This window comes from Dermochelys coriacea, chromosome 4 (genome assembly GCF_009764565.3).
Source record: "Dermochelys coriacea isolate rDerCor1 chromosome 4, rDerCor1.pri.v4, whole genome shotgun sequence".
In the NCBI taxonomy this organism is placed as follows: Eukaryota; Metazoa; Chordata; order Testudines; family Dermochelyidae; genus Dermochelys; species Dermochelys coriacea.
Window position 1 is genome coordinate 45,919,783 of NC_050071.1, and position 12,598 is coordinate 45,932,380.

The 12,598-nt window shown below is 45.3% G+C and overlaps 1 protein-coding gene across 5 annotated transcripts in view; it reads left to right on the plus strand.

Annotated features, from left to right (window-relative positions):
• Window positions 1-12,598, plus strand: part of LARP1B (La ribonucleoprotein 1B) — a 109,965-nt gene that overhangs the window by 82,039 nt on the left and 15,328 nt on the right. For all 5 annotated transcript variants that reach the window (XM_038398230.2, XM_043513402.1, XM_043513403.1 and 2 more), the window contains exon 12: window positions 191-302. In XM_038398230.2, coding sequence (XP_038254158.1) covers window positions 191-302 — 112 coding nt within the window. The remainder of the gene's footprint in view (window positions 1-190; window positions 303-12,598) is intronic.

The window sequence follows — 12,598 nt, forward strand, 5'->3', positions numbered from 1 at the left end:
GTGTGCAACCTCCCAGCCTCTTAAATTCAACAGAAAGGACTGTGGTTGTGTAGGATCAATTGTGAATGAATTCTGCTTGACATGTTGCATGGCTGGTGCAACCCAATTCTGTGAACTTGACATTTTTACGATTGATATACAATTGTCACTTTTCTATTTTGTAATTGTGAAATTCTTTCTTCAAATTCAGCAAGAGGTTGAAAACTTTAAGAAACTAAATCTCATCAGTAAAGAAGAGTTTGACAGTCTTACACCTGAGCCAAACCAGGAAGTTCCTCCAGGGCCTACAAGGTCACAACAAGGTAATATAATTGTACTTTCTTTATTATTTTTGTTACTTGTATTATTCTCGTGCCCAAGAACTCCAGTCATGGACCAGGACCTCATTGTAGTAGGTAAAAAGAACAGGAGTACTTGTGGCACCTTAGAGACTAACAAATTTATTAGAGCATAAGCTTTCATGGGCTACAGCCCACTTCATCGGATACATAGAATGGAACATATAGTAAGAAGAGATATGCATGCATGTGCGCGTGTGCGTGCGCGCGCTCACACACATACAAGGTGGAAGTTGCCATACAAACTGTAAGAGGCTGATTAATTAAGATGAGCTATTATCAGCAGGAGAAAAAAACTTGTTGTGATAATCAGGATGGCCCATTTAGACAGTTGACAAGAAGATGTGAGGATACTTAACATAGGGAAATAGATTCAATATGTGTTATGACCCAGCCATTCCCAGTCTCTATTCAAACCCAACTTAATGGTATCTAGTTTGCATATTAATTCAAGCTCAGCAGTTTCTCTTTGGAGTCTCTTTTTGAAACTTTTCTGTTGTAAAATTGCCACCCTTAAATCTTTTATTGAGTGGCCAGAGAGGTTGAAGTGTTCTCCTACCGTTTTTGAATGTTCTGATTCCTGTTGTCAGATTTGTCCATTTATTCTTTTGCATAGAGACTGTCGGGTTTGGCCATTGTACATGGCAGAGGGGCATTGCTGGCACATGATGGCATATATCACATTGGTAGATGTGCAGGTGAATGAGCCCCTGATGGCGTGGCTAATGTGATTAGCTCCTATGATGCTGTTACTTGAATAAATATGTGGACAGAATTGACATCGGGCTTTGTTGCAAGGATAGATTTCTGGGTTAGTGTTTTTGTTGGGTGGTTGCTGGAGAGTATTTGCTTCAGGTTGGAGGGCTGTCTGTAAGTGAGGACTGGGCTGTCTCCCAAGATCTGTGAGAGTGAGGGATCATTTTTCAGGATAGGTTGTAGATCTTTGATGATGCACTGGAGAGGTTTTAGTTGGGGGCTGAAGGTGACAGCTAGCGGCGTTCTGTTATTTTCTTTGTTGGGCCTGTCCTGTAGTAGGTGACTTCTGGGTATCCATCTCGCTCCGTCAGTCTGTTTCCTCACTTCTCCAGGTGGGTACTGTAGTTTTAAGAATGCTTGATAGAGATCTTGTAGGTGTTTGTCTCTATCTGAGGGATTGGAGCAAATGTGGTTGTATCTTAGAGCTTGGCTGTTGACAATGGATCGTGTGGTGTGTCCTGGATAGAAGCTGGAGGCATGTGGGTAAGTATAGCGATCAGTAGGTTTCTGATATAGGGTGGTGTTTATGTGACTATCACTTATTTGCACTGTAGTGTCCAGGAAGTGGATCTCTTGTGTGGAATGGTTGATGGTGGGGTGGAAATTGTTGAAATTATGGTGGAATTCTTCAAGGGCCTCCTTCCTTTGGGTCCATATGATGAAGATGTCATAAATGTAGTGCAAGTAGAGGAGGGGCGCTAGGAGACGAGAGCTGAGGAAGTGTTGTTCTAAGTTAGCCATAAAAATCTTGGCATACTGTGGGGCCATGCAGGTACCCATAGCAGTGCCACTGACCTGAAGGAATAAGTTGTCCCCAAATATGAAATGGTTGTGGGTGAGGACAAAGTCATGAAGCTCAAGCACCCGGTATGCAGTGGCCTCATCAGGAATACTGTTGACAGTTTATAGTCCATCCTCATGTGGAATATTGGTATAAAGAGCTTCTACATCCATGGTGGCCAGGATGGTGTTTTCAGGAAGATCAACAGTGCATTGTAGCTTCCTCAGAAAGTCGGTGGTGTCTCGAAGATAGCTAGGAGTGCTGGTTGCGTAGGATCTGCGGAGAGAGTCCAAATAACCAGATAATCTTGCTATAAGCGTGCCAATGCCTGAGATGATGACGCATCCAGGGTTTCCAGGTTTATGAATCTTGGGTATCAGATGGAATACCCCTGGTTGGGGCTCTGGGGGTGTGTCCTTGTAGATTTGTTCCTGTGCTATAGCAGGGATTTTCTTGAGCAGATGGTGTAGTTTCTTTTGGTACTCCTCAGTGGGGTCAGAGAATAGTGGCCTGTAGAATGTGGTGTTGGAGAGTTGCCTGGCAAACTCCTGTTCTTAATCCAACTTCATTATGACTACAGCACCTCCTTTGTCAGCCCCTTTGATTATAATGTCAGAATTGTTTCTGAGGCTGTGGATGGCTTTGCATTCTGAACGGCTGAAGTTATGGGGCAAGTGATGCGTTTGTTCACAATTTCAGCCTGTGCATGTCTGCGGAAGGACTCTATGTAGAAGTCCAGTCTGTCATTTTGATTGTCAGGAGTCCTCACAGAACTCCTCTTCTTGTAGTGTTGGTAGGAGGGTTCCTGTGGGTCAGTGCACTGTTCAGTGGTATGTTGAAAATATTCCTTAAGTTGGAGACGACCATCAGCCTCAGCCTGGACCAGTCCACACAAGAGATCCACTTCCTGGACTCTCCAGTGCAAATAAATGATGGTCATATAAACACCACCTATACTGGAAACCTACTGACCGCTATACTTACCTACATGCCTCCAGCTTCCATCCAGGACACATCACACGATCCATTGTCTACAGCCAAGCCCTAAGATACAACCAAATTTGATCCGATCCCTCAGACAGAGACAAACACCTATAAGATCTCTATCAAGTATTTTTAAAATTACAATACCCACCTGGGGAAGTGAGGAAACAGATTGACAGAGCGAGATGGATACCCAGAAGTCACCTACTACAGGACAGGCCCAACAAGGAAAATAACAGAACACCACTGGTCATCACATACAACCCCCAACTAAAACCTCTCCAGTGCATCATCAAAGATCTACAACCTATCCTGGAAAACTATTCCTCACTCTCCCAAACCTTGGGAGGTAGGCCAATCCTTGCTTACAGACAGCCCCGCAACCTGAAGCAAATACTCACTGTCAACTACACTCCACACCCACAGAAACACTAACCCAGTAACCAATCCCTATAGCAAACCTGGTTGCTTACTTTGTCCCCATATCTACTCTCACGACACCATTCGAGGACCCAACCATATCAGCCACACCATCAGAGGCTCATTAACCTGCATGTCTACTAATGTTATATATGCCATCAAGTGCCAGCAATGCCCCTCTGCAATGTACATTGCCCAAACCGGACAGTCCCGACATAAAAGAATAAGTGGACACAAATCTGACATCAGGAATGGTAACGTGCAAACGCCAGTAGCAGAACATGTCAATTTTCCTGGACATTCTATAACAGATTTGAAAGTAGCTTTACTTGAATAAAAAAGCTTCAGAAATGGACTTCAAAGAGAAACAGCAGAACTAAAATTCATTTGCAAATTTAACACCATTCATTTGGGCTTGAATAGGGACTGGGAGTGGCTGGCTCATTACAAATGCAGCTTCGCCTCTCTTGGAATTGACACCTCCTTATCTATTATTGGGAGTGAACTACATCGACCCTGATTGAATTGGCCATGTCAACACTGGTTCTCCACTTGAGATGACTCCCTTCTCTTCATGTGTCAGTATATTTATGTCTGCATCTGTAATTTTCTCTCCATGCATCTGAAGAAGTGGGGCTTATGCTCAAACCTGTTGGTCTTCAGGTGCCACCGACTCCTTGTTGTTTTTGTAGATACAGACTAACACGGCTACCCCGATACTTGAAATAATAATGGAAAAGTTGTTTAAAATCTGATGTAAATTAAAGCTTTCCACTTGGTGATTTAAATCATTATTGAAATCAGCAATTTATATCTCCTTGATTTAAATCAATCCATCCTGCAAGAGAAAGATGACATGGTCAAAAAAAACCCACTCAGAATGCTGCTGTAAAGAACATTACCAACAGGGCAAGATTGCATTTGTGAAAGCCAAAGAAAAGGATGTTATGTAATTGAGACGTAAGATGAGAGCCTGGATGAAAGTTTTAGCTGTGTTGTGAATAGGAAAGGCCGTATCTGGGAAATGCAAAAGAATCAGCAAGACTTAGACATAGCCTGGATGTGAGGCCCTAGAGAAAGATCCAAGTTAAAGATGACACCCAGGTTATACACCTCAGTCAGAGTAGAATGGTGGTGGTGTCAGTGATCCCGAAAGGAGGTAGAGTGAGGGAACAGCTTAGGGGGAAGAAAAGTAAGAACTCTGTTTTAGCCATGTTGAGCTTGAGCTCACAGCTAGACATCCTCAAAAAGATGTCAGAGAGACAGGCTGAGATTTAGTTTGGACAGCAGGAAACCGGTCTGGAGTACAGAGAGATCTCTGAATCATTTGTGAGGAAGTTGAATTTGTTTCTGGATGAGAGAACCCAGTGCTGAGGTGTAGCGGGAGAAGAGTAAGGAATCAAGGGCAGAGCTCTGTAGAGCACCCAAAGAAAGCTGGAGGGGTGTTTAAGAAATCCTGCTTTAAAGAAACTTCATGTGATTTAATTTTGGTTCTGACTGTAGTCTTTTTAGGTTTTTTTGGTTTGGTTTTTTTAACCAAAGCTCTATCTAAAAGATATTTTAATTAGCCTGTACTCCATTAGAGATACTGTATGTTGATACAGGAAAATAAACGAATGTGCATCAGCATCAGTACAAATAAGCAAGAATTTCAGTTACTTCACTACAACTACAGACCAACAGAAAGTGTTCTATGCTGCAACATGCCATTACAACATGCAAAGCAAAAGCTGTTGTTGAAGTGGGGCATTATGGTCACTAGGATACAGATGTTAAGGAAAAAAATAAATATTTTACAATCCAAAGATTTTTCCATTTGATACAGACATTTAAAATTTGGATTTGTCACATTACTATATTTGGCTTTATCATATTGCTATACAGTACATCAAAGAGTTAAACTTACCAGGCAGTCTCCTATCTTGTGTAGGAAATATTGAGGCTCGCAATAATCATTTAAAAGCAATTTAATTTTATTAGTTTGAGATTAGATCCATCAATAACTATTAGCCAAGATGGTCAGGGAAGTAACCCCATGCTCTCGGTGTCCCTTGCCTCTGATTGCCAGAAGCTGGGAGTGGATGATGGAGGCATCACTCGATGATTTGCCTGTTCTATTCATTCACTCTGAGTACTCCTGGGGGAATTCTGCACCAAAATATTTAAACTTCTGCGCACAATACTTTAAAATTCTGCATGTTTTCTTCATCAAAATAACACAATGTAATCACACCTGTTGCAATTATTTTGGTAATTTATTTAAACTACAATACAGAAAAAAATCACAATAAATAAAATAGATCTTGAGCTCTAATCTAACCTCTTTGTGCCACTCTCTCTCAGGAAAAAAGCAAAAAAGCACATAGATTTTCCTAGCTGAGGATTCCCTTGGTATGGAAGATTCCTGACTGACTATGCCAATCCCTACATAGGAAACAAGGAAGGGTGGGGGAAAGAGCATGGTCCGCACACTACTCTCTTGCCATCCTCAGCTAAAGATGACCTGCTGGAGACCCACCAGCTGGCAGATTTCAGAATAACAGCCCCTGTCCCTGTATTCCTTAACCAACCATAAATAATGTATTGAAGATTTTAAATCAAGCATGTACCTGACCAAAAAAAAAAAAGTCTTGTACCACTGTAAAGGTCGATAAAGTTTAATCTATTGGCAAAAGTGCCTCAGGATGATCTCTGCTATTTTGTGATGGTACACAGGGAGATATGACACAGGCGGGGATGCAGCTGAGCTGGATGAAGAATGGGAATGGGGAGCATTGAAGGAAATCCCCAAACCCCCTTATCTAATAATAATGTAGCTAGGTGTGACCCTTTATTTCTAGTTATTAGTCAACTAATATATGCAGCCATATGCTCAGTATTACATCATAGGCAACTGAAGAGCAAGTAAGGGCTGCGGAGTCAAACTCGCAATTTATATTGGCAACTGACCATCTCCAGCAAGGTCAGTAGTAAACAGTTCATGAAGCACATTTTGATAGGAAAATTTTTCAGTTCAAAAATTTAGACCAGTTCTAATCACTAAACCGCCATAAGCCCATACAGTCCTTTACAATAAGGCTCCTTTACACCACTCTGGCAATGTAAAGGAGCCTTAAAACTTTTACACCTGTTTTATGCTTCTGGGGAAATTCACGAAGAATGGGAACAATTCACTAACGCAATGGGAACAACTAAGCAGGCAGACTGCTACATTTTGCTCTGCCTGAGGGGACAGGCCTGCCTCAGGCCTACCTCCACATAACGCTTAGACCTGCCCCTCCATGCTGGGCGCATCACAATGGCAAGCAAGAGGGACAGTCTCTCTCTTGTTCCCACGCTTCTCTGTCTCGCCTCCCCAGCAGTGATTGACATCTTTCCACACATGCACATCCATGCCTCTCTTGCCTCCCTCCCACACTGATTTATGTGTCTGCCAGCTGCTCTGGGGTGCCAGGGCAGGATGAATGACTGCTCTTGTGGCTTCTCCTCAGAAGTCATTTTTCTGCAGGGAAGCAAACCAACCTACGGACAACATGAATTCTGTACCTGTGCAGTAGTGCAGAATTTCACCAGGAGTATTGAGGCACCTTGCATTGACCATGGTCGGAAGATAGGATACTGGTTAGAATGACTATTGGTTTGAACCATTGTGGCTGTTCTTGTGTAGTTTTTAGATAATTCATTGTTTCCATAAATGAATACAGTTTGTTATCAAAGCATCAAAATTTGTTTTATGAATGTTTTATTTCCATTAAATTGCTACTGTAATTTACAGAAACATCAGGAATTGTAATATTGAAAATCAAAGTAGTATGTTTTGACACTGATTTTTAAATCTCAATATATACAAGCCTGTGTTTCAACTTGTACTTGTCTAGCTTGAGATGTTTAAGAATTTTAGATAGAATTTATACCCATCTGCCCCAAGACGGACCTTTTCTAATTAATTTCCTCCCTCTTTGTGTAAGACAATGGTATGCGTACACCATAGCTGCCTCTGGATAGAATTAGATTTGGAGAAAATTTGTCAAAAGAGCTTGGGTGACTTCGGAGTCCAAAATTAGTTAGGTGCTGAGGAGAACCAGAAGCTCATCAAAAGTCATTGAGACTTAGGAAGTGCCTAAGTCAGGTTTGAAAATAGAACTTGGGCACCAAATTCATTGAAGCACTTTCGTCAATTTTACCATTGTTCAGATTTGTTACCACATTGCAGTCTAGTGGCTGCAATTTATAAACAATGTAGAGCTAGATTTTAAAAAGTTTTAGGAGCCTAAAGATATAGATAGGGTCTTAGTGATACTTCAAAAAGGCCTAAGCAAGTTAGGCACCTAACTTGCCTCTTACAGGGCAATCTAATTCCATCTGGCAGCAAAAAGAGGAACGAACACTCTCTCTCTCTCTCTCTCTCACACACACACTCACACACACACACACACGGGGAAATGAAATCAAGAAAACATTGGCTCATAAGGAAAAGTACAGATTATCTGATTCTAAAATGACTACTTTTGCTTAAAATGCAAACAAAAAGAAAGCAAAATTTTCTAAAGCATTTGTGTTAAAATGTACATAGGTTAGTCACCATGTTCTCCATAGGTTTTTTGTGTATGTGCAAAATTTTTTCCCCATCCTGTATATCTTCATGACTGTTAGCAACATGACAGCTTTCTTGTAATGAGATCAAGCCATAGAAATACTAGGACTTCAACAAGAGTTTAAGTAATGTTATCTCTTAAACATTTATTTAAGTGATTATAGAAAGCTTGATAGAAAATCACTGACATTTCTTCTTCGAGTGCTTGTTCACGTCCATTCCACATTAGGTGTACGCACACCGCGTGCACAAGCGTCGGAAACTTTTTCTCTTAGCGGCTCCCGGCAGGCCCCCCGAGTGGCACCACTGCGCCCTGCATATATACCCTGCCGGCCTGACCCCGTCCAGTTCCTCCTTACCGTCCGTGGCGGCGTTGGAATAACCTCTCTCTCGTAGAAGAGCTTTAGCCTTTAGAGTAGGTGTTATCAGTTCGTTTTACATATAGATTGTGAACACTTAAGTGATTAGGTGCCTGGAGGCCTCCAGCACGGGCCACGGGGCATGCCACAGGCCCACAGCTTCAAGGCTTGCACCATGTGCCGCAAACCTATGACAGTTAGTGACCCCCACGTGTCTACGTTGCCTGGACATCAAACTGAAAGGTGTAGGATTTGCAAAGGCGTTCAAGCCAAGGAAAAGGAAAGAGAGAGACTTTCGCCTAAAGCAACTGTTGATGGAGGCCGTATTGCAGCTGCCAGGCCCGGAGTGCACGACGCTGCCTCAGCCTTCCTCGGTGCATAGTGCCCCCGAGCCGTTGGGAGACCCGGCACCGGCGAAGAACCATAAACTGTTGGCCCTGGAACGCCAGGCTAGGCCCCAGCACCGATAGTCTTCCCCGACGCAGCCTAAAGGAAGGCGTGGTCGTTCCCTGCACAGGAGGCTGCCGCCTCCCAAGGCACCGAGCGCCAACAAGAGCAGGAAGGCCACGGGACCAGCGCTGGCACAGGCGGTCCCAGCAGCACAAGCCCCAACGAGCCCAGACCTAAGTGAGCTTAGTGTGGACGATGGGCTCGAGGGCATAACGGATCAGCCCTCTACGCCTGGCACCTTTGAAACTGCAAGGGACCTCATCGAGCTGTCAGTGTCAAGCCCCCTCCCGTATGGGGAGAACCCTCAGGCACCCACGCCTCGGGTGCCATCGCGGGGCAAGCTGGCAGTGGTGTGTCGCTCAAAGACACCGTCCCGGAGTTGGTCCTGGTCGAGCTCCGACTCTGCAGACTCGCACTTGCCAGCAGCCCAGAAGGAGGTTGTAGCACCGGCAGCGGGTCGATGCGAAGAAACACCAGAAAGGGCATGCCGCTCTCCAGCACCACCCAGAGACTGGTACTGGGAGGAGTTGAGACAGCCCTCGCCAGAGGTCTCCCGCAGATGGTCCCAGTCCAGGGAACGCCGGCACAGGTCCTGGGGATACCGGTACCGCTTCCGGTCCCACGCAGCCAGGAGCCGCTTGTTCTCCCGCCAGCGCAGATCGTTGGCACTGCCATGGCCTTTGCGATTGGTGTCCCCGCAGTCCAATGCCAGCTCCAGCTGCTATAGCTACCCACACCGGGGCCTGGACAGCAGGGACCCTCAGGAGCTGCCAACCCCAATGGGTGCTGCCAGGCCATTGGCCCTTCTGGACCCCCTGGACCTATCGGGAGCACCAAGGGGCCCTGTCCAGGGCAAGTTACTCGGTGCAGCGGTCCCGGTGCCCGCACCGATGCCAGACAGTGCTGGAGGCAACAGTATCCAGGCCTCCAGCATCCCCCCCCAGCATAGACCGGAGAGTCCGGCACCGAACCTGGTGCCGTCCCATGGACTCCTGCCCCAGCCTGAGCCGGGGGCTCCTACCACAGGAGATGGGGAGCAGGCGGACCAACCAGAGGGGGTCAAGCAGCAGCTAACCTCCTCATCTTTCCCCGGTACAGAGTTGTCCGGCCCTCCACCAATAGACCATAGAGCCCACCAGGAACTGCTGCGCAAAGTTGCCCAAAATTTGGGGTTGCAGGCCGAGGAGATGGTTGAGCAGGAGGACCCCATGGTGGACATTTTGAGCCCCGAAGGTCCATCCAGAATAGCACTCCTGCTCATTAAGTCTATTCAGTCTACCTTTAAGACTATACGGCAGACCCTGGCCTCCAGCGCTCCAAAGGCTAAAGGGGTGGAGCATAAATACTTTGCCCCATCTAAGGGCTATGAGTTCCTATTTTGCCACCCAAGTCCATGCTCTCTAGTGGTTTCGGCGGTGAACAAAAGGAAGCACTATGGACAGCAGGCCCCGGCCCGTAAGGCCAAGGAGGCGAAACGCCTGGACCTTTTTGGTAGAAAGGTGTACTCATCTGGGGGCCTTCAATTGAGGATTGCTAACCAGATTGCTAATCTGTAGTATGCAAGGTCCTGGAAAAAATTTTGAAGGAGAAATTAATTAAGGACATTGAAGTCAATGGTAAATGGGACAAAATACAACATGGTTTTACAAAAGGTAGATCGTGCCAAACCAACCTAATCTCCTTTTTTGAAAAAGTAACAGATTTTTTAGATAAAGGAAATGCAGTGGATCTAATTTACCTAGATTTCAGTAAGGCATTTGATACCGTGCCACATGGGGAATTATTAGTTAAATTGGAGAAGATGGGGATCAATATGAACATCAAAAGGTGGATAAGGAACTGGTTAAAGGGGAGACTGCAACGGGTCCTACTGAAAGGCAAACTGTCAGGTTGGAGGGAGGTTACCAGTGGAGTTCCTCAGGGATCGGTTTTGGGACCAATCTTATTTAATCTTTTTATTACTGACCTTGGCACAAAAAGTGGGAGTGTGCTAATAAAGTTTGCAGATGATACAAAGCTGGGAGGTATTGCCAATTCGGAGAAGGATCGGGATATTATACAGAAGGATCTGGATGACCTTGTAAACTGGACTAATAGTAATAGGAGTCAATTTAATAGTGAGAAGTGTAAGGTTATGCATTTAGGGATTAATAACAAGAATTTTAGTTATAAATTGGGGATGCATCAATTAGAAGTAACGGAAGAGGAGAAGGACCTTGGAGTATTGGTTGATCATAGGATGACTATGAGCTGCCAATGTGATATGGCTGTGAAAAAAGCTAATGTGGTTTTGGGATGCATCAGGAGAGGCATTTCCAGTAGGGATAAGGAGGTTTTAGTACCGTTATACAAGGCACTGGTGAGACCTCACCTAGAATACTGTGTGCAGTTCTGGTCTCCCATGTTTAAAAAGGATGAATTCAAGCTGGAACAGGTACAGAGAAGGGCTACTAGGATGATCCGAGGAATGGAAAACTTGTCTTATGAAAGGAGACTTAAGGAGCTTGGCTTGTTTAGCCTAACCAAAAGAAGGTTGAGGGGAGATATGATTGCTCTCTATAAATATATCAGAGGGATAAATACAGGAGAGGGAGAGGAATTGTTTCAGCTCAGGACCAATGTGGACACAAGAACAAATGGGTATAAACTGGACACCAGGAAGTTTAGACTTGAAATCAGACGAAGGTTTTTAACCATCAGAGGAGTGAAGTTTTGGAATAGCCTTCCAAGGGAAGCAGTGGGGGCAAAAGATCTATCTGGTTTAAGATTCTACTTGATAAGTTTATGGAGGAGATGGTATGATGGGATAATGGGATTTTGGTAAGTAATTGATCTTTAAATATTCAGGGTAAATAGGCCAAATCCCCTGAGATGGGATATTAGATGGATGGGATCTGAGTTACCCAGGAAAGAATTTTCTGCAGTATGTGGCTGGTGAATCTTGCCCATATGCTAAGGTTTAGCTGATCGCCATATTTGGGGTCGGGAAGGAATTTTCCTCCAGGGCAGATTGGAGAGGTCCTGGAGGTTTTTCGCCTTCCTCTGTAGCATGGGGCATGGTTGACTTGAGGGAGGCTTCTCTGCTCCTTGAAGTCTTTGAACCATGATTTAAGGACTTCAATAGCTCAGACATGGGTGAGGTTTTCATAGGAGTGGGTGGGTGAGATTCTGTGGCCTGCGCTGTGCAGGAGGTCGGACTAGATGATCAGAATGGTCCCTTCTGACCTTAGTATCTATGAATCTAAACCAGCAGGCTATCCTCAACAGGCACAATTTCAACTCCTGGACGGCGGTGGGGAAATTTAAGGACACCCTCCCTCAAGGTTCCCAACAGGAGTTCACGGCCCTGGTGGATGAGGGCAAGGCGGTAGCCAAGACTTCTCTCCAGGCCTCCTTGGATTCGGCAGATGCGGGGCTAGAACTATCGCGTCGGGGTGGTCATGAGGTGCTTGGTGTGGCTCCAGGAGTCAGGCCTGCCCCCCGAGGTCCAGAATACGCTCCAGGATCTCCCCTTTGAAGGGTCTGGGCTCTTCTCGGACCAGACAGACGCGAGGCTGCATAGCCTCAAGGACTCATAAGCTACTCTCAAGTTGCTGGGGATGCACACCCCGGCGACCCAGAGGAAGCCCTTTAAGCCGCAGCCTTCCCCTCAATGCCAGTACCAGCCTCACTATAGGCATGAGCCTTACCGTAGGCGAGGCAGGGATAACAGGCGACGGCACAATAACAACAATGTGCCGGGCCAGAACCAAGGTCAGCACAAACCCCAGCCGGGCACTAAGCCAGGCTTTTGAAGGTGCGCTCGAGGACAGCATACCAGACCAGTCACCGGATCTGTCCCTTTGTTTCCCTGAACCGCCTGTCCCGTTTCTCCTGTTCTTGGTCTACCATTTTGTCAGACAGTTGGGTCTTATGC